This window comes from Diorhabda carinulata, chromosome 9 (assembly GCF_026250575.1).
Source record: "Diorhabda carinulata isolate Delta chromosome 9, icDioCari1.1, whole genome shotgun sequence".
NCBI lineage: Eukaryota > Metazoa > Arthropoda > Insecta > Coleoptera > Chrysomelidae > Diorhabda > Diorhabda carinulata.
Genome location: NC_079468.1, coordinates 1,496,291 through 1,516,881, shown reverse-complemented (window position 1 = coordinate 1,516,881; position 20,591 = coordinate 1,496,291). Strand labels below are relative to the sequence as shown.

General features: G+C 29.2%; 6 protein-coding genes across 9 annotated transcripts in view; 3 read left to right on the top strand and 3 right to left on the bottom strand.

The window, feature by feature from the left end:
* LOC130897906 (RNA binding protein fox-1 homolog 1-like) overlaps positions 1 to 2,561 on the bottom strand; it is an 82,858-nt gene extending 80,297 nt beyond the window's left edge. For both annotated transcript variants that reach the window (XM_057806855.1, XM_057806857.1), the window contains exon 1: positions 2,278 to 2,561. In XM_057806855.1, coding sequence (XP_057662838.1) covers positions 2,278 to 2,289 — 12 coding nt within the window. In that variant the 5' untranslated portion in view covers positions 2,290 to 2,561. The remainder of the gene's footprint in view (positions 1 to 2,277) is intronic.
* A 4,164-nt stretch (positions 2,562 to 6,725) lies between these two features.
* LOC130898204 (uncharacterized) lies at positions 6,726 to 8,093 on the top strand. The gene is made up of 3 exons (XM_057807306.1): positions 6,726 to 6,846; positions 6,907 to 7,038; positions 7,411 to 8,093. The coding sequence occupies exons 1-3, from the start codon at positions 6,739 to 6,741 to the stop codon at positions 7,489 to 7,491; spliced, it is 321 nt and encodes a 106-aa protein (XP_057663289.1). The 5' UTR covers positions 6,726 to 6,738; the 3' UTR covers positions 7,492 to 8,093.
* Positions 7,444 to 13,000, bottom strand: LOC130898202 (hyccin). Of its 2 annotated transcripts, XM_057807304.1 has the most exons (6): positions 12,613 to 12,984; positions 12,397 to 12,561; positions 10,527 to 11,043; positions 10,329 to 10,472; positions 10,035 to 10,172; positions 7,444 to 9,835 (listed from the first exon to the last, which is right to left on the bottom strand). In XM_057807304.1, the coding sequence occupies exons 1-6, from the start codon at positions 12,766 to 12,768 to the stop codon at positions 9,762 to 9,764; spliced, it is 1,194 nt and encodes a 397-aa protein (XP_057663287.1). In that variant the 5' UTR covers positions 12,769 to 12,984; the 3' UTR covers positions 7,444 to 9,761. The 2 variants fall into 2 exon arrangements, with proteins under 2 accessions (XP_057663287.1, XP_057663286.1); XM_057807303.1 differs by having other exon boundaries at positions 7,444 to 10,172; positions 12,613 to 13,000.
* Positions 13,001 to 13,784: 784 nt separating this feature from the next.
* LOC130898069 (mitotic spindle assembly checkpoint protein MAD2B-like) lies at positions 13,785 to 14,550 on the top strand. Its single transcript, XM_057807111.1, has 4 exons — positions 13,785 to 13,800; positions 13,843 to 14,143; positions 14,195 to 14,360; positions 14,419 to 14,550. Exons 1-4 carry the CDS (start codon positions 13,785 to 13,787, stop codon positions 14,548 to 14,550), a joined length of 615 nt encoding a protein of 204 aa, XP_057663094.1.
* Positions 14,213 to 20,304, top strand: LOC130898201 (histone H4 transcription factor). 2 transcript variants are annotated; one of them, XM_057807302.1, is made up of 9 exons: positions 14,213 to 14,360; positions 14,419 to 14,717; positions 18,044 to 18,188; positions 18,248 to 18,568; positions 18,624 to 18,785; positions 18,862 to 19,060; positions 19,269 to 19,404; positions 19,565 to 19,683; positions 19,784 to 20,304. In XM_057807302.1, exons 2-9 carry the CDS (start codon positions 14,562 to 14,564, stop codon positions 20,241 to 20,243), a joined length of 1,698 nt encoding a protein of 565 aa, XP_057663285.1. In that variant the 5' UTR covers positions 14,213 to 14,360; positions 14,419 to 14,561; the 3' UTR covers positions 20,244 to 20,304. The 2 variants fall into 2 exon arrangements, with proteins under 2 accessions (XP_057663285.1, XP_057663284.1); XM_057807301.1 differs by having other exon boundaries at positions 18,245 to 18,568.
* LOC130898203 (dysbindin protein homolog) lies at positions 16,710 to 18,050 on the bottom strand. The gene has a single exon (XM_057807305.1). The coding sequence runs from the start codon at positions 17,496 to 17,498 to the stop codon at positions 16,782 to 16,784; it is 717 nt and encodes a 238-aa protein (XP_057663288.1). The 5' UTR covers positions 17,499 to 18,050; the 3' UTR covers positions 16,710 to 16,781.
* Positions 20,305 to 20,591: the final 287 nt, after the last annotated feature.

Sequence of the window (20,591 nt, the reverse complement as noted above, 5' to 3'; positions counted from 1 at the left end):
ATCGAAAATCCACCATGTTTTTTCCACTGAATAACAACTAAATTTGGAGAATTTCTTCTAAGGATGAGTTCTGTGGTTTTAGTAACCTCTAAAACCTAAAACGAACGCACATACGCGCGTTGGAAGCTATTAATCGAACATTGAAAGATCTACGTAAAGATTTGACACTTCATCGAAAATCCACCATGTTTTTTCCAATGAATAACAACTAAATTTGTAAAATTTCTTCTAAGGATGAGTTCTGTGGTTTTAGTAACCTCAAAAATCTAGAACGAACGCACATACGCGAGTTGGAAACAATGAAAGATCTGCGTAAAGTTTTGACACAACCAGTCATTCCAAAATCAATGAATTGAATTAAATAAAGCATCAAATCATAAAATATGTGACGACGAGACTTCAACTAACAGTAATCAAGGAGTTTGTCAAACAGAACGCTAAAGATTTACTACAAGCAATTGATCAAAAGTGAGGATGAAGTTCATCATGAGTTGCGACCGAAATACCGTTCATTTTCACCGGATTATAAGTTAATTAAACTCAATTATTACTGACAAAGTCGTTAAATGAATCATCATTGTTACTAAACAACATTAAATGGTTATTGTTCTCGAAACTTTCCATTTAACCTCGTATGTACGAAGTCGGCGCGTACCAAGAACCGTGTAAACACAATTCAGTTTCTTGTTTTTATCATTAAGTAAAGAATACAAGGTTAAAGATCAATATACAGACTACGATAAAAAAAATATAATCATCGGTCTGTTCTGTTCAAAACACAAATTCCTTTGTATAACTTTGTAAAGGTTTTTTTTTTGTTTTATAAACACACTTTTCTTTCAGAACGAACTGATACGGACGCGTTGTTGCCACATTATCAATTTCGCGTAAATAACGATTCAACGAAATCATCCAATCGACGACTGATGTAAAACAACAACGAAAACGGTGAATTCAAGCAACTACCGCCACCTCTAGGTCACGCCAGGTACTCAGGGACCTTCCTCGTATTTTTGATGACGTATACATCCAATTATTTTGTTTTAATTAAAACAAAATATGTATTTAATTGAGGTCTAAGCTTTTGTTCGATATTTGACCATGTATAAATTATTTGAAGGACGACGTTATATATATAAGGATTACGCGTCTACTTTAGAATGAATCCTCATTTTATTTAAAGTGCGTAGTTACAAAAACAAAAGTCAATTAAATAAAACCGAATCAATCCAAATATATTTTATATAAAAAAACGTATTTCTGTAACTTCTGTCTCGATTTTTTTTACTCGCGGTATTATTTTCATCATGTCCTAAAATATAAATCGGTAGACGATCTAAAAAGTGCGTGGAAATATATTGAAAAACAAAATTTATGTTATTTATGACCATGCTTTCCATTTTAGGTTAAGAACTTTTGGACTATACTACGTATTCACAAGTGGTATTGATCCTTATTTTAATCTAACTAATACATATTATAAAAGATAAAAAAATCTCGATTTAATATTTTATATTTATTTAGAGTACGGCCCTGTCTATTTAAAAACTAATTTGTTTGAAAAAAAAAATGAGTATTACGAAATTTTCGTAAAATACATTTTTGTCTACAGGTTTATATAACAACGTATTTGTAAATACGACAAAAAGTTATTTAAAACTTAATTTTTCAAAATTAAAATCTGTCAAATATAATGCTAACCTCAAAAATTGAAATCAAGAATTATTTCTTACTAGAGTCGTTTCACCTATTATAGGACACGTTGTATATAATTATCACAATTGACAAAAAAATATGTAATATCCTTTGTATTAATATTGTTGATAAACTGACCGCAGTCTACCTATATTCAGATAATAAGGTTTCGTTTCACTATCACTTTCAACAGATAAAACAGAATAGAATATCAGTTTTATCCGAAAATGTTGAAATATATTTAGATAAATCAATTTTATATGCGTAAATAAATAGAAAAAAACAATACTATTAATATATAACTATAACCTTTAAACCTCTGTCTATTTAATACAAACTAAATTGATTGTAACCAGACTAGAAGTAAACAAGATGAAAACCCAATGGAAGCGACAACGTACGTCTATGTAATAATAATACACACATCTGGTCTAGTAAACGACTGTCGATGAGAGAGATGCTGCTTCCTAATTGGTAAACATTAAACAGAAACAAATGACGAAATACGTTGTTCTGACAGCATGTTCGATATACGCGCGTTATCACGAAATAACTTGTTTTTATTGAAAACATTCGACTTACCGGGTAGTACATCCCCTGGGGGGGAAGAAAAAAAGCGCCGGCGCCCCACAGCTTGACTGATTTTACGGAACGGTTAGTTAAAAATCACTGCACAAAGGCGAAATGTTTATAAAATTGGCACTGGGTTTACTGGAACTACACAAAAATCACAGCATTCGATTCATTCACGATGTGTGGCTTTGCTGAAACTGAAGAACAACGCCCGACCTTTGTCGAGCAGGGTTCTCAAACTACCCTGGCAACTCGTTAGAGACGATAGAGCGGTACAGAACGCAAGAAGGCGGAGGGAAGCATGAAAGCGTGTAGCTGTAGGTATGGCAAGCGCTGTTGTCACGTTATATCATTTCACAAGAAACTAAAGACAATTTATAATTTTGGATTATACCGGATATACGAATTGGGGAATAACAGTTTCTTTTGTAATAAAAAACGTAGCTAAAGGAAGGAAATAAAAAAATTGATATAAAGTTTATTCTAAAAAAATCGATAACTTGTATATTCATTCACTAAAATAATTAAAATATTTTCATTACAGCAAGAAATTGTACAAAACTAAAGATTTAGATTAATTTTGAGATAAATTTAGTTATTTTAATCATGCATAAATATTTGTACAGTTTTTTTATTCCTATCAACAAATCTTTTTTTTTTAATCGGGAATCTTAAAAATCGGTTTAAAAAGGATTAAATTGATGTATCAAAACAAAAACATCTCAAGTATAATATAAGATCAGGTATTTGTTTGTAATCCTAGCCATAAAAAAAATATTTAATCATTGGCGTACTATTATCAAATAAGTTATCAATAAAAATTGTCAATAGATTATAAATTTCTATAGATAACGTCGATAATGTGTTTAAAAACGATATTAAGTGAAGGAAAAAAAAGGAGAATTAATAAAAGAAAAAATAAATAAAAGTACCTACAAAATAGTTTCGATAAAAAATAAAAGCAACGTGGCAACGTCGCAGAAATATGGTGGGGTCGATCAATGAACGCCGGTCTGACGGATCGTGAAGCGCACAGGAGAGGTAGAGGGATTAATGGGTAACAGTAAACTGGTCTTATTTAACTAAGATGAAAATAAAAACATTATTTATAGAATTAGAAGTAATAAAGCAAATACCATCAGAATAAAAAAAGAATGATACGTAGATTATTCAGGTTGAAAAATTATAAAAAGTGACTCCAAAATCTTTTGAAAAAAAAATATATCTGTCTATATACATATATATAAATGCTTCTAAATGTTCTTGATTTTATGTCTCTTCTGTTTTAAAATTAGTTCTTTTTAATAATCTTTCAAAAATTATTAAAAAAACTGATTTTTAAACAGAAGAGACCTGAAATCAAGAACATCAAGATGCATTAATATATCAAAAGATCTAAGAAATTAAAGAAATTTATATATACATATATACCAAAACGGTGTAGAGTTAGTTTCAAAAATACTTTTCCGATAAAATTTTATATTCAGTTAAAATAATGCGACTAAAACAAAAGTAAGTCCAATTATCTAGCGTCCAATGTTTAGCTAGAGAGCAGAGTCGATGAAGAAGGCTCGCAGTTGGGAATGTTGGGATCCCTTATACAATCCCGTATGTAAAATAACTCTTTTCTAAGACCACTTCGAATTACGTCTATATTTGTTATGTTAATACAAGCTTTGAATACATGAATTTATTGACAATACTACAAAAAAATAGGCAATGCAGAAGAAATACGATGAAATAAAAAAGTAGATAAAAAATACTAGAGATAAGCCAGTACTAATAAATTAAGAAATAGATAGAATCAGTAATTAGATTTGTTTGAAAAACTACAATTGATATTTACCACAATATGTATTTAAATACGAGGGATATTCAAAAATTACAAATTGAATACGTCATAAAATTCTAATTAATATCTTTTCGTGTTTCTAGTGTCTTTTGGCGCATTTAGTAGCACCAGAATTCGCTTGGTATTAAATCCGGTGAATAAAGCGGGTATAGGTAAACGGAAAGACGTTTAGCTAATAGTAACGTGGTTATTATGTAAAATAAGAGCCATTTTCAACTGGTTTTCATCACACGTTGTGTCGTATATCACTTTTATCAGTTTTTGAGGTCCAAGCACGTCATTTCTTACCCTCATTTCCACTTATATGTATTAAAGTTACTAGATTATCACCATAGACAAATTATAGCGTTCTTTTAGGTACTTTTTTCATTCCAAACAAGATTTATTGTTGTTGAATTGTTCAAAATCTATGTATCACTACATACATTGCTATGGAGTAGCAGGAACTGGATAAAACTTGTCACAACACATAGAATATGACTACATCTCGTAATAAAAATAAAATGTATAACGTTATTATTGTTATTTCTATCATATAATCTTTTCAAAGTTTTGCCAAAACATTTTCTTAAATATTTATTCAGTTGGAAAGCATTTCAATAATTACAATTTCCTCAATTTCAATATCGGTTAAAAATACGAATTTACAATTACCAACATTTATTATTGGTGGAATTGTTTTGGTACCTATATCTTCGTGAAGAAAATAAGGTTATGTAGTTTATGCTTATAAAACAATAATGCTACTAAAGATAAATTATGAAACACACGAAACTATTGAAAAACTAAAGTCTCATTTCTATATTACTCCTTTTCATTTATATTTTTAATTAATATTACTGATTATTTAACGTAGATAGACATGGAACTTAAAATTCACAGTAGATAACATAAAAAACCAAATGTCTAGACGAGATCATTTCCACGAAATGTCACTGACACCTACTAGACAAATCAAGCAAAAAAATTGAAGTTAAATATTTCGAAAAACAAATATCTTAAATATAAAACGGTTTTAAAAGAATCATTTTATATTATTTAATTAGTAACGTGGTATTATATCCGATAAAAATTGATAATTGAACAAATATTAATTTATGATTAGAGTAAAATATTTACATACCCATATTCCCAAATTAATATTGTGCCATTCTGAATCCAATTCCGCTCGCATAAGTGCTAGACGTCTTCTAGAACACACTAAATTATTTTTCAACATGGAGAAAATTTATATGCCTTTCCTAAATGAATTTATATAAAGTACTAATCTCTTAGAAATAGAAATAGAAATTAACTAGTTCCATCCTTATAATCCGCCAATTCTTCTTAAACAAAAAACAGTCTACAAAGCAACTGTCTGGTTCAATCATTTCGGTATTTGTCTATGATAAACTATTCGATTGATTTATCGATCTATCACTGAGCATGCCCAAATTATTTTTACCTATAGGTTATGTACAATTAAGGTAATTAATAATTATAATTATTATGAAACATTAAAAAATAGGTTATTGTTGAGAAACAATATTAATCTGAAATGGGCCTTGTTTTTACTTCCAACCATACCCGACATTACAATATTTACATTTTTACTTTTACCTCAATTAAAATATACAGGGTAGTTCCTTTATATTAATCACTTTATATCATAGCTATTATTAAAACAAAAAAGTCGTGGAAAGAACTAAGTTGTCTTGAAATGAATTAAAATAACAAGTGTGTAAACATCAATAAGAAAATGTTTTCATATATTTTATATATTATCAGATCTTTTCAATTAGATCGGTCCAAGTTATTAATTTCAAATATATTGAAGCTACAAATATAATAATTGATGTAAAGAATAAATTGTCAAAAAATTGTTGTTCTTTTAATATTACGGGTTATTATATATTGTTTATAACATGAAAAATATTTGAGAAATTAGCATAGATATGGAGGGGAGGATAAACTAAGACGAGTGCGCATTTAAATTTTGACGTTTACATGAGTTACAGCGTTGGCACGTGTCCGTTACGGAATTACGGCGCAAGTGCGTCAAAATGATTTCACTAAAACTATGTTAAAATTAATATTTCGTCCCAAGAATGAGTTGTTGTCATAAAGTAGTGGTAAAATAATTAATACCAATATTTAATGTTTATAATTTTAAGTTGAAATAGTGATGCGTCAACTGGCAACGCTGTTGTGTTTGTTTTTACAGCTGATTCGGTGCGGCAAGTTACCGTACAATATGGCGACGTAATAGTTCAATAAGGTGACGGATATGACGTTATTATCAATGGCCATTATATTGATATATATTTTGTAATATATAGAGATACGATTTAAGTGGAAACGACTTGCAAATGTACAGGGATCATACTAAAAGACGTAATAATGAAAATATACGTTTATTAGAAACACGATTTTTTTTATTTCTTGCGTTTTTTCAACAACGAAATTTAGTTCGTAGATAATACGTTGAAATATCTAATTCCAATATAGTACGTTAATTTTTTTTTTAAATTACGAGAAATACTTATATTTATATTAATAAATGACCCTGTATAACTCCGATATTGATCGAGACGCTTGCGCATGCTCTCACGCTTTTTGACATTCTGTGCAATCCTCAAATGAATACTTTCGGTATTATATTAGTAATTTTTATAATCACAGATGAATACGAAGGAAAAGTAACCTATACGTTTCCAGAATTTCAATACAAAGAAACGAATAAAAACGTAAGTAAAATATAGTCTTTGATCAAAGATTTTGTTGCCAGGGGATCAGGTATGTTTTAGGAGGTTATGTATAGAGAAGTAGAAGCGGCGTGTCAAAGAGGATGCATTGGAAAAAATGGCGTGTCAAAAATATTATGCGTTCGACAGTGCATTTCCCCTTCCTGTTACAAGGAACTGTATCAACCAGATTTGGTACGTTCGTAAAACTTTTACATACATTAAAATACACGGTTTTTATTTAATCACCCCGTAGTATTGTTAGATTTCTATATCTGGGATTGTTCGTTCGATTATTCTATGTATTTTATTTCTTAGAAACATTATTTTGCAACCTCCCCCGGTATATTTATTCCAATTTTTTTCGACGAGTAATGATACTTACTAAACATCCCTCGTAGTTAATGTTGTTAGACGTGTATACGTGTGATTATTCATTCCATAGATCTAGATGTTTATTTCTTAGGAACAGTATTCTTTTACGTCCCCCTGTATCTTCGTTTCGAAAAATGATACTTACCAAATATACCTCGTAATCAACGAGTAGTGTTTGTTTTTTTTTTTTAGTTGGAGGAAGGAGAGGTAGATGTAAGACTAAACTCATTCAAAGGATGTTTTATTCAACGATACAACAGATCTCGCCCATAACCATGGCTATACACCAATATATTAATAACAAACACCTAAGACTATTTTACAATTTACAAATACACATTAGTCAAAATGTATTTTAATTAACATAAACTTTCGAATTTTTTTATCCAATCGAGTTATTTCGTATAAATTATAAATAAAGTTTGCTAAACATTTATTTTTGTTATTAATATTCTAAATAAGTGCATTTAATTACTGTATTATTCGAACTAACCTCGTATATATGAAAATAATGACGTCTTTTACTTCTGTCTTATAAAAAATGTCATCAGTTACTTTTACGAATTATACCGTTTTTGATTAATAAACTCGTTTTTATTTTCGAAATTTCCTTCCCAAATTTTTAATTACACTTTTAAAAAAAAATAAATTATTGATGATTTATTGAAAAATAAAACTTTGTTATTGAAATTTAATTTGACAGTAAGGACGTTTCCTAATAAATAGATGAATATATAACCTAACAAGGCTTTATAGTTTTACAAGAAAAAGAAGAAAATAATTCAACTTCATAATATATCAATGACTCATTCGTTAAAACAAAATTATTAGGAAAGTTTTAAAAAAAGCTGAAGAAAAATTAGATTTGTATAAAATATTTGGAAAATTCAGTAATATAATGTAATAAAAATTAATGAAAAAAAGGTGAGATACACAATTATACGTTTTTAGATGCTGTGATCGTTAGTTGAGGTGTTAGTACTGAAAAATTCGAACTAACGAAAAGAAATCGAAATTTTTGTTAAAAATTGCACAGGAAAAAATGGAAAATCAATGAATAGTAACGTTTTTAGGAAATATTATAATGATATATTCAATTATGGAAATCTAACTAGTCATTATAATGCTTAGTAATCGAATTGAAATTAATCAAATTTTCTTTTTATATAACAAATATTAAAGAAAAAAATTAATTTGTTTTAATGTTATATCATTATAAAATATTCAAAACAAGGTAAGTAGTTCAAACGAGGTGAGTAGTTCAAATGTCCCACTATTTGAAAATCGGTTATTTTTGACTAGAACTTTGATAGAATATCATAAAACGATTAAATTAATTAAAATTGAATAAACCCGAATTATTTTTAGGAAAATTTAAGTATATAGGCACAATTCTCGAAGAAAAAAAATGTAACAGTATATTCATAAATAATTTTATGTATAATTTTCAATTTTATTGAAAAAACGTTTTTGATTTCACATTAATTTTAATAAATAGAATGTTTTTGCTTTTACTATAATTATCTTAAAGTTCAAAAATCATTATTAATTCAAAAAAGACACACTATTTAATAAAATAGATCTAAAATCACATTTAATAACAAAAAATAATGCTAAAAAGGTCTAAAAGGTGAGAAAATAAATAAATTTATGTTTATTTATATATAGTATGTTCCAAAAAGTATAAATAATACTTTCTACCAAGAAATATTAATAAATTAACGATTGATTTAATAAATTTTTAAAAATCACATCAATGTAAAATAAATAAGATAAAAATTCATTAAAACATTTCGAATATCCATAATTCGATTAATATAAATGGGAACATTCAAAATTTTGAAAAGAGGTACACTTTTATAGAAAAAATAAGTATTTCTACCACCCCATTAATTAGAAGAAAGGTTTTAATACAAAAAAAAATAACAAATTACTAATAATTTTGATTTTTTTAATTATAAACGATTGCTATGTAGAAGGTAATAGCCAACTATTAAAATTAGTATTGCAATATCATAAATTATCAACTGCATGGTATAATAAGGCGAAAAATGATCAAAGAAAAACTTGAAAAACGATATTTTTCATCCACATACTTTGCTTTTTATATCCAAAAGCTTTTCGTTGACACATTTTTTCATTTTACGAACAAGTTTTTGATTTGTTTATAAAATTTTAAATCGGTGGCTAAATTAACTTCTAGATTTTTATTATTGTTGAATAATACTATTATTTTCTATAGGTATTTAAAAAATGACAATAGTTTCATTAATACCACAAAAATATTGAATAATACTTTCAGTTTATATTAAAAAAAAAAAATAGTTTTTCTACTTGCATTTTCCGTTAAAAATACAATTTCCCCCAAAATCGATTTCCCAGTATTATATATGTACGTTAATACTTTATTTAAACAATCTACTTGTTTGTCCAACATATATTTTAACCAAAACATTTTTGTTTCATAACAATTACTTGACTTAATGTTTTAAATACATAAAAATGTGATTTAATATAAATTTAATCGACTCACCGTACTTATACTAGAAAATCCTTCCAGTTATTTCTCTCTCTGATCCAATAGTATTCGTCGATGCGTCTTTCTTCATATCAGACCCTAAAAATTTCCACTTATCGTAATATGAAAATATTAAAACCTTTCTTCGAATCTAGAGCATTGTTATTAATATTTATATATAGTTAAACGGCGCTAACGTGAACAGAATGGTTAGTATCATTCATAAAATTTTCGTTATGGGCATCTCCGCTATCGATCTGATCCCCTTGCGGATTATTTTTCACTTTGTGCTTCTTACCGATGCCTGGTATCTTCGGTAAATGCTTCAGGGCCCCTTTACTTTTCGATTTTTCCGTATCTTCTTGTTCTTCGGTTATCGAATCCAAACCGGCTTCGCCTAGTACGGTCTGATTGGGGTCTTGGATGGGAATGTCATCTAAAAAACAATTAGTAAGCTAGTACTAGGCTGCAGCATAGCAAAAATAATCAGTATAAAGTTAGATACAGCTCAAATGGTACCGAAAAAAATTTCTAATTCATATCTAAGCAGAAAAAAAATGGAAATTAATATACAAAGTTACCAAAAACTTACCTGGAAGTTTTTTCGTTCTAAACGACGCATTTGTTATCATAGATTTTGACACACTGTGGGTATGAGACGGTCTTGGGGTAACTCCACTTATCGAAGGCGAGTTTTGGAGGAGATTTTTAATCGCATTAGCAGCTAACAACACCTCTAAACAAATTCATTCATTATTATAAGAAAAAATATCTAAAAATGTAACTTTACCTGCATATGATTCATATTTAGCTCTATGTATAACGTCGTGGAGGGCTTGAACAGCCCCAACGGCACATCGTTCAGCTGCATGGTAAATAATATGAAGCAATTCAACTAATAAAGGACTAGAAACCGGTATTCTTGGTCTTAAACTTGTTTGTATACTACTATCACTGGCTAAGGAACTTCTATTGCTTTCCGAAGTGTTGTTAAATCCTTGGGATACTAACCTGGATATTCCTCTACAAGTTTGCTCTACACCTTGGATGATAACGTTGGATATTTGTTGATTGTATAGGAAAATTAGAGCCGTAACGACTCTTTGTCTATTCTGGGCGTTGAGACAATCCACTTGAGGTAGAGGACCCCAACTAACTAATTTCGTATTACATTCCTCCCATCTTCTCAAGGAATTTTCAGCTATGAAAGCTGGTTCTAAATTACTGGAATCGTGGTATATTGAAGATTGGGCGATACTAGGGATTCGAAAGGAAACAGTTCTAGGTTGACCTTTTGAATCGATTACCTAAAAGGAAAAGAAAGTGTAGAAATAGTTTTAGAATATGATTATTTTGAATAGAGTTATGATAGTATAAATCTCCTGATTTTGCTGAAAGGTTTCATCCAATATCTCTGAAAATATTGATTTTAGAGAAAAAAGTTTAAATTAAAAAATGAAGCTCATTAAAAGCTCTACAATAAAGGTTATACACATTTTTTACATAAACCTTTTCGTTTGGTTGTTATGACCCTAAATATCCCGACAAAAGTCAAATTATATATTATATAAAATTAAATATCTCTGAAAATATTGATTTTAGAAAAAAAAGTTTCAATTAAAAAATGAAGCTCATAAAAAGCTCTACAATAAAGGTTTTATACAATTGTTACATAAACCTAAATATCTTATTGTGATTCAAAATAGCTCGACCAGTTGCACACTTGCAGAAGATTAGGATAGGTTAGTTGGGTCATAACTGCCAAACAGAAAGATCTATGTAAAAAATATATATAACCTTTATTGTGGAGCTTTTTATGAGCTTCATTTTTTATTAGAAACTTTCTTCTCTAAAATCAATATTTTCAGAGATATTTACAAAAATTGATTTAACTTTGAAGGGATTTGGGGACAAACGAAGCTTTGTCAGTACAAATCCAAAGATCTGGAAAAAATTTCAGCAAAATCAGGGGTTCTTTTCGAAATTGCACCCTTTAATTTATACTACAACTGTCAGTTTGTGTTTTTGGTTATAAAAAATGGAGAAATCACTAGATTTCAATGATTTTAATTTCAAATCTTCGTTTTATGAATAAAAAATTGCGGGATTGAAAAAATTAGAGAATAAGTTAGTTTTAAGGCTTTAAATGTTCATATAAATCACTCACTCACATATAAATGTTGCTAACTTCACTTAAAATTAGTTAAGACGTCAATCTCCTTTATTTTTATTATTTTAAAATTATTTATCAAAAACTTTAACAATTTTTTTTAATAAAAATATATTTAATTGCCAGTAAAAATGAAAATATTACATTATGAAATCATCAATGAGGTTAGGTTTATGAGATTATTAAATAAAAAAGTTGATATTAACATTAATCAAATTTTATTTTTAATAATAAGCAGTTTTTTAGAATTTTTCAAACTCCCTTGATGCTTTGCAAAAAAGTTATAAACAATTAACTAAATACAAAAAATGGCCTTTTTTTATACATTAAAAATCAAAAAATCAATTTTTGTATATCCCCCAATGTTTTTCAATAATTACACTGTAAAATCAAGAATTTAAAAAACATTATCAAAATATAACTTCGATTTTTTTAGACTAAAAAACGAGGGGACCGCGATATAAATTGCTAAAAATATATAAATACTTACTTCTAAATTGTATAAACTCACTAATAAAGTTTGGATAGCAGAATAAGATTTATCTGAAAGATGTAAAAAGACCAAAGTAGGAATAAACTGTATAGTAAATCTTCTTAAATGAGCCTCCCCGGATCTATAAAAATTTAGCAACTGTTGGCAAATTCCATCAATTAGCTAAAAATTTTCAAATTCAATAAAAGTACAAGGTTACACCTAATTAATTACATGATCAGACTTGTATTTTTGTGGTTCAGATAAAACGTGGTACAGTGCTATCATAACTTCATGATTATGTTCTTGTTCTGTAGAATACGTGTGAATTTCACTTTCTGTTAATGCTTCGAATTCATCCAGCCAATCTAGCACTAGATTATCTGCCATTATTGTCTCCTGTAGAAATTTCAAACAAATTCGATATACGAAGCTATAAACACAGTTAATTTTAAAATATATCTACGCATACATAGTTTAGTGCATCTCTTTATAATCTATTACGAAAATTAATGTTCATAATTATTAATTTACTTGCTAATTAAAAATTAGTTTAAAGTACACTAAAAACGTCAAAACAAACCAAAAATATCAAGTGTCAAATGTTATTTACATAGTTGCCATACTAAGTGCAAAAAAATATAATCTACAAACTAGTACGAGTCGAAAAGTTTTCTAATGTAAATTTTTGTACAACTTTTTATTATTATATTATAATAATTTTGAAAACTCACTCTCGTAGGATAAAATTTATGAATTAGATGCAGTTTTTTTAATCTCAATTCTACCATATTTCCAATTTACTAATTTAAATTATCAAAACGAATTTTTTTAATGGAAAATCGAAGAAACTTGAGAAAAAATGGAAATAAAAACATGAAATCAATATTGAGGATGAGTTATTGTAAATAATTAATGTTCTCATTTGGTATAAACATAGACAAAACAAGATTCCTATTTTGATGATGACGTGTACTGTCGATATCCATTTTTGAAACATTTTATATTTATAAGTTATTAGAAAATGCTTTCAAAACCTTATAGATTTTATAAAAACTATACTTGTAAAGGTTTTGTGATAATAATTAGTTACTACAATAATAGGTTCGTTCCAACCCATCAAAAAACCGCAATAGAGATTACGTGTTCCGACTTAGGTATCGTTTGTGAACTTTTCCCTTTTCGATACTGAATTGATAAGTACTGTTACAAGAACTGTGCGTAGCCGGAGATTCTGCAGAAAATATCATTAAACGCTTCCAAGAACGGTCCTGATTAGCAGCTTGGAACAAACCTTGTAAATCGTAAAAATTTCGAACCCTGGCAACAGTGTGAAATATTTTAAGCGGGAAAGTCACTTTTCAAACTATGACATATTTATATCGACAGATTATGAGTTAGTTGGTATGTCTATAAAAACTGGTAAATAACAAATATATTATTATTATTCGAATTTATTATTAGTGCAAATTTTAGCACCTTCTGATATTTTGTGTGAATTTGTGGAAGTTGTTATTCACAACATTCTGTATGCTAAGAAACTTTATCCAGAAGCAATATTCTCGAGACGACGAAAATATGGAGTAGCCGTCTACCAGTGCATTCAACCAGATGTAAACGAATACATTAAGGAGATTTTGAAAGCAATTAGTTTCCATTCTAAAAAAAATCAGCTCAATAAAATATATCTCTGTATACATAACGGAGATTTTATCTGTGAGAAATATATTTTTGAAATATTAGATCTTAAAACTAATACTGAAAGGTAATAATTTTCGTAATGGTCTGTATTATTTTTATGTTAAAAATTTTTTAGTGATCCTTTTTTAATTGATCTTGAGCAATTTATGAGAAACTTTATTTTAAAATTGCATACTACTTTAGATTATTTAGAAGGTTTGGATAAAAATTCGACTTTTAGTATAAGACTTCAGGTAACAGCTTATTCAAACTTGGAATTTAATCAGAATCCGAGTTATGAAGTAAGTATGCGTTTAACTTGTAGATTTTTTCAAATCTACGATAAATTTGATATTTTAGAATTTTCCTTGGGTAGAATTATATGAAAAAGATTGTTCAGATCATTCTGTTGATATAGTGCCTCTCAATTCTTTACAATCTGATGTATTAAAACTACAATTATACGTTGAAAAAAGCGTAAAAGATATTTAATATAATATATAATGGAGGAACAAGAAGAATATGGAAAACGCAAAAATAAATTAGCTGTTTTTGAGCATGTGGTGCAAAATGAAAAACCTTCCAAAATAAGAAAGTTAATCACATTAAATTCGGAAGATTCCCAATCAGAATTAGTTATAGATGAACCAGTATCACCTGTAAGTATCATTTTTCTTTATTTTAATACACTTTCAATACTATTTATTTGTATATAAAAATGTTTGACCGAATTGATTAAAATTGAGACTAAAGTGAAAAATAAAGCACCATAAGGATCATTCCTATACCTAACATTATATAAATAACAAGAATTATCCTATATATTTTAATTTTTTTTTCTTATGATATTCTTATGATAAATGAAAAACTACTTGAAACTATTTAGTCCTGTAGCTTTAGATTTGCGGAAATACTAAAAAAACAATGCAGATATAATCTTTAGATATTTTTCATCCTTAATAAATCGATTCTACATTATTTTATTCATTTAATAAAAAAATAATTTGATAGAAGAAATATAAAGTTATTATCATGAATTTTTTTGTTTGTTTATTTTGTTCAAAAAGTTGTGGCACAATTTAGATTTGTTATTCATGAAAACTGATTAACTCAGTACACTTATAATGAAGATATTGCAAAGAATTTTCAAATATTCATCGTTATTGAATTAACCAGTGAGACCGATAAAAATTTTTTGTATTAACTTATAGAAATTTCCTAAAATCGTTTTATTACAAGCATTAGTTTCTTAAAATTCCTGTCCCTTTAGCTATAAGTTAATTAAAAATATATGTTAGTCCAAATGAAAAATAATTTTTTGGTTTATCGTCTCAGTTTTTGTGCACATTTAGAATTTTTGTTGTTGCTGAAACGGGCATTTTTCGAATATTATACAGTTAAATTGTGTATTTGTTTTTTTCTAACCTCATTGTAGGTACTGTAATTAGTAGTTGCAATGTACCACAGAACATTTTCGTTATATGCATTGAAATAAATCACTTTTAATATTGATTTCTCAATCTAAGCGACCTACATGTCAAAAGTATCATTTATATACAGTTAATTGTGTATTAGAGACCACCTTATATTTTTTTTCCATTTTTTAACAGTTTTATAGGTACCGCAATGCAATTAGTAGTTCAAATGTACCACTGCGTGATATGCCTTGAAATTAATCACTTTCAATAGTGGCACATTCATAAAAATACAGTTAAATTGTTTATTCGATACCTCTTAACACCATTGTTAATTATTTTAACATCTCGTAATTAGTACAAGGCTACCTCTACTGGAGATCTATTCCACGTGTTCTTTGGTTATAACCATTTAAGTTTTGCAACTTAAACATGAAAAACAAGATGTTGGTAAACGTTGGAAAACGCTGAATCATCTGGTTTACGAAATGAAGCTTCTCACCGGCACCCCGAGGCTTAAATTGTTGATCCTAGTCAGTTTTGTGAGCCTGTACCCCCAATATTTGTGAAAAATGCGAAATAATGATGATCTATGCACGTTTGATGCAATAGCATGCTTTCGAATAGACAAGTCAATATTGTCTATGTTTCTGATCTTTCTAGAAGATTTTGGACATCCGAAATTTTGGTTTATACAATGCTGATCTGGTCTCTTCGATCTTCTATATCCATTGAACTTTCTTTTGAGATATCTTGTAGTTCAAATGTACCACTAAACATTCTGAGTGATCTGTATTGAAATAATTCAGTTTTAATGTTGATTTTTTTTCAACTAAGTGACTCACATGTAAAAAATATCAATCAGATGCAGTTAAATTGTGTATTTAAGACCATCCAACATTTTTTTTCTATTTTTTTCTAACCTCATTGTAAGTACTGCAATTAGTAGTTCAAATGTACTATCAAGATCAACAGAGAGTAATATAAAAAATATTTTGATTTAATTTTAGGTCTCTTTTAATTGAAATTTCGTTCAAAAACAGAAAAAAATCTCTACGTTTTGAACTAATATTTTGATAAAGATCGAAACGTCAAGTTGTTTTCTTTTTTGAACGAAATTTCGAGTAAATCAGACCTAAAATCAAATAATTAATCGACTAGACAATATAAAAAAGGTCTAAGGAATAAGAAATTGATAATTTTGTTTATACCAAGTGATTCAAATAAAAGTCAAAGTTGTGTTAGTATAAAATTTTTATATATACAAAAATATACCTCTCCATTTTTAACAATATTACAAAATAATAACTAACTGCCTTTTATATCATCATTAAAAAACTGATCCAACTCCTTTTGGTCATAATCTAGCTGTATTTCTTCCAACAATGCTCCATTTCGTCTTTTATTTTGAATTTGACCTGGGACAATTCCCGAATTTTTATAAATTTCCAAGTCGTTCTTAAACGCATCTTGAAAAACTTGCTGCCTTTCTTTTAGTAACTCTTTTTTACTCAACTCGTATTCTTCTACTTTTTTGAGGTGTTTAACTTTCAATTCCGCTGTTAAATTAGTTAACGATTCATCTTTTCTCATTTTATACTGTTCTAAATGATACGCGTGTCTGTTTTTCATTTTATTAAAATCCGCTTCGTCTATCAAATCCTCTAATTTTATCAGTTTCTTTTCAATGTTTTCCGATGATTCATACAACCGCTGTATATCTTCCAAACATTTACTTATACTCGACGATAATTTTGAGTATACCACTGTGTTATTAATAAATTCCAGGTTTTTTTTATTATCACCCACAAAAGTAGATATTTTTTCTATCTCATCTGCCAATTTCTCCGCTTTTTCTGCGTTTTCTTCGTTTATCCCATGTAGCTCTTCCCAATTATTTTGGTAATGGGCTAAAATTTCTGCTCCCGCGTTCACGTTTATCAATCTCTTTTTTGATAACTGCGATTCCTCCCCATTGTTAAACAACGAGACATTTAGTATCTTTTCCTTTAAACTAGATAACATTATTTTATTTTATATATACGCAAAGGAACGTTAAAATTTTTACATTATTTATTAATACTAAATTAAATCTCACGTAATATTTTATTTACACAAACAACAGAAGTAAAATAAATTTCAAATCATTCCACTCAAATACATATGTTTTACGTCATTTGTCAATTCAATTGACACTTTGTAAGTTGTGTCTAAACTTACCTATAGCGGACGTATAATTTATTGAATTCAATTTTAAAATTTATGTGTATATTTAACTTATTTTTATAAAGTTTTCATTTTATTCTATAATTTATGCTTAAATTAATCAATAGAAATGACGATTTGATTATAATTACGTGATTATACGCGATTATTCATTATATAATTATGACTAATACCACTCGAGCAGTCGAATGTAATCGATTAGTATTTATAATTTGACGTAAATTAATCGATTATTTTGTACATATATTATGTGTTATATTCTATAACTAATATTCCATTTACCGGAAATTTATATTAAAACAAATAGTTTAATATTTGGCAACGTTTATAAATTATTTTCATAGATAAAGAGAAAAAAGAGGAGTCAAATCGTGAAGTTGTCCGAGGAACGGTTAAACTTGGAATGTAAATGGGGTTCTTGTAATGAAATTTTCAATTCTTGGGAAAATTTTAATACACATTTGGTAAAACACGCCACCGATTCTTCGGGTAAATATAAATTCGGCGGAAATATGAAAATACGATTAAATAAATAATAATTTTAGAAGATCTCGTATGTCAGTGGATAGATTGCGATACAGAGGAAATCGAAAGTGTAGAATTATTAATGCAACATTTATCTTTCCACGGTTACTTATCGAAATTGAAAAATATAGGCGATAACGTCGCAACAAGGGAAAAATTACCGAAATGCACAGAATCGTATTTGAGCGTGTTGCCCTCATTAAAATCGGGTTACGAATGCGAATGGCAACATTGCACTTTCAGTTTTTGGACTATATTCGACTTCCTGAACCACATGAACGTACATATCAAAAATAATCCCAAAATGGCGAAAAATAATGAGGTTATAGAATGTTGTTGGAACGGTAAGAATCTAAACGCGTTAACAATTCTCGAGAATAATTTATCGAATCGTTTCAGCTTGCAATACGAAATACGCGACCCAAACAAAATTAGCGGACCACCTTAAAACCCACACCAAAGAAAAAATAATGGGATGCGCCAATTGCAACAGATTATTTTCGAATAAAACCAAATTTTGCGATCACAGGAAACGCCAGAAAACCCAATTATCGACAGCTTGTAAGTCGATTGTAATCGCTCGTTTCGAAACATAGAAAAAAAATGATAAAACGAACCGGAAATTTATTTGTTTCAGTACAAACTTATCAATGTTCCCAATGCGTCAAGTTGTTTCCCACGGAAAGATTGCTCAGGGATCATATGAGGTCCCACGTTAATCATTACAAATGCACCATGTGCGATATGACTTGTTCGAAGCCTTCGGTTCTAGCTAAACACATTCGATTCAAGCACATCGATTTTAAACCGTATCGATGCCCGAATTGCGATAAAAGGTGAGTAAATCAATTTTAAACGCCTTTTAGAAGCATCGACATCGACAACTTATTTAATATCCCGGATTTCTGTCGCTCCGAGCTGGCAACCCTGCCCCGTACTCTTCCGATAATTACCGAGTCGATCGGTGTCTATATTGATGGTTTTTCGATACAAATATTGACGTGTATGGTATTAAAATATGTTTTTGTGTGTAAATCGTTTCAGATTCGTGGAAAAATATAATTTGAACACACATTTGAAAATCCACGAAGAAGAAAATCCTTTAAAATGTTATCTGTGCGAATTCGAATGCCGATCTAAAGTCGGAATGGATAATCACTGCGTCAAAATGCACGATTCGGTAAATATAAAGCGGTTTTCCCCTCCATTTTCATCCCTTCCCACGAAAATAATAATCATATCGGTCCCTTAAATGTCCTATACCTAAATTTCTGTCATAACCCTTCGAGATTCATCAATTTTTATCGTGGAAATATATTTTTTTTTTTTCGAATTTTTAGGTTGGTTCGGTGTATGAATGTCATTGTTGTAAAAAACGATATAAACGCGGTACATATTTGACCACCCATTTAACCGAATATCACGATTACCGATGGCCTTCGGGTCACACCAGGTTTCGGTAAGTTCTAATCGTTAATGGCGTCAGAACATCAGACCCTTGTGTCGCACTTTTTGTTCTACATCTGCGCGAAGACCTTCTAGGTAAGACGATTTTGTAGGTACCGTAAAGATGAAGATGGAATCCATAGGCTCCAAACGGTCCGTTACGAAAGCTTGGAAGTGACGCAGGATTTGATACGAAGCGAGTCGATGCAGGCGAGCGGTAGCGTGAAAGAAGCCCCGTCGTATAACTTCAGATACGATAGTGATTCTAAAACCGGTTACGTGGTTCATATTACCGATGAAGGTAAAGAGAACGCGGACCGGAACGATGGTGGTGATCGAGATGGCGTCGAAGAGAATGTCATGATTACTATTAATGATCTAGACGAGGAAGGGAACATTATGAAATGCGAAGTCGTGCAATCTAAACTCATACCTATGGATCAGTTGCCCGATTTGGATTACGCCACCCCCGTGGATGTGAATCCGGTGGTGGAGACAAAATTGGAAGCTATTGATAAAACGGAGGAAATTGAAACTTGCATACTCGATTATCAATTTTTTAAAAATACTTGATCTAGTTTTTTTCAAATTTTTGTGTTTATATTTTTTTTTCTGAATAAATACATTAATTCATTTTGTTGTAATACCAAAATTTAGGCTGTACTGGAGCGGTAACGCAATATTTTCAAAATTTAACACAAAAAACGCACTAGAGATCGGTGCAGTTGGAAGAAATCGATACAAAGGAACGTATTTGTGCGTTATCAAAATATTGTTTTGAAAATTTAACACAAAAAACGTACTAGAGATCGGTGCAGTTGGCTGAACGCGAAGAAATCGATACAAAGGAACGTATTTGTGCGTTATCAAAATATTGTTTTCAAAATTTAACACAAAAAACGTACTAGAGATCGGTGCAGT

Excerpts from the sequence above, each read along its gene's own strand:
- LOC130898069 (XM_057807111.1), top strand. Across the intron at positions 14,144-14,194 it reads CTTAAAACTAATACTGAAAG|TGATCCTTTTTTAATTGATC; the intron begins GTAATAATTTTC and ends AAAATTTTTTAG. Across the intron at positions 14,361-14,418 it reads ATCAGAATCCGAGTTATGAA|AATTTTCCTTGGGTAGAATT; the intron begins GTAAGTATGCGT and ends TTGATATTTTAG.
- LOC130898202 (XM_057807303.1), bottom strand. The coding sequence starts at position 12,768 with ATGGCAGATAATCTAGTGCTAGATTGGCTGGATGAATTCGAAGCATTA. Across the intron at positions 10,473-10,526 it reads TAAATATGAATCATATGCAG|AGGTGTTGTTAGCTGCTAAT; the intron begins GTAAAGTTACAT and ends GAATTTGTTTAG. Across the intron at positions 10,173-10,328 it reads TAGAACGAAAAAACTTCCAG|ATGACATTCCCATCCAAGAC; the intron begins GTAAGTTTTTGG and ends ATTGTTTTTTAG.
- LOC130898201 (XM_057807301.1), top strand. The coding sequence starts at position 14,562 with ATGGAGGAACAAGAAGAATATGGAAAACGCAAAAATAAATTAGCTGTT. Across the intron at positions 14,718-18,043 it reads TAGATGAACCAGTATCACCT|ATAAAGAGAAAAAAGAGGAG; the intron begins GTAAGTATCATT and ends TTATTTTCATAG. Across the intron at positions 19,405-19,564 it reads GCGTCAAAATGCACGATTCG|GTTGGTTCGGTGTATGAATG; the intron begins GTAAATATAAAG and ends TCGAATTTTTAG.
- LOC130898204 (XM_057807306.1), top strand. The coding sequence starts at position 6,739 with ATGAATACTTTCGGTATTATATTAGTAATTTTTATAATCACAGATGAA. Across the intron at positions 6,847-6,906 it reads ACAAAGAAACGAATAAAAAC|GAGGTTATGTATAGAGAAGT; the intron begins GTAAGTAAAATA and ends GGTATGTTTTAG. Across the intron at positions 7,039-7,410 it reads AACTGTATCAACCAGATTTG|TTGGAGGAAGGAGAGGTAGA; the intron begins GTACGTTCGTAA and ends TTTTTTTTTTAG.
- LOC130898203 (XM_057807305.1), bottom strand. The coding sequence starts at position 17,498 with ATGTTATCTAGTTTAAAGGAAAAGATACTAAATGTCTCGTTGTTTAAC.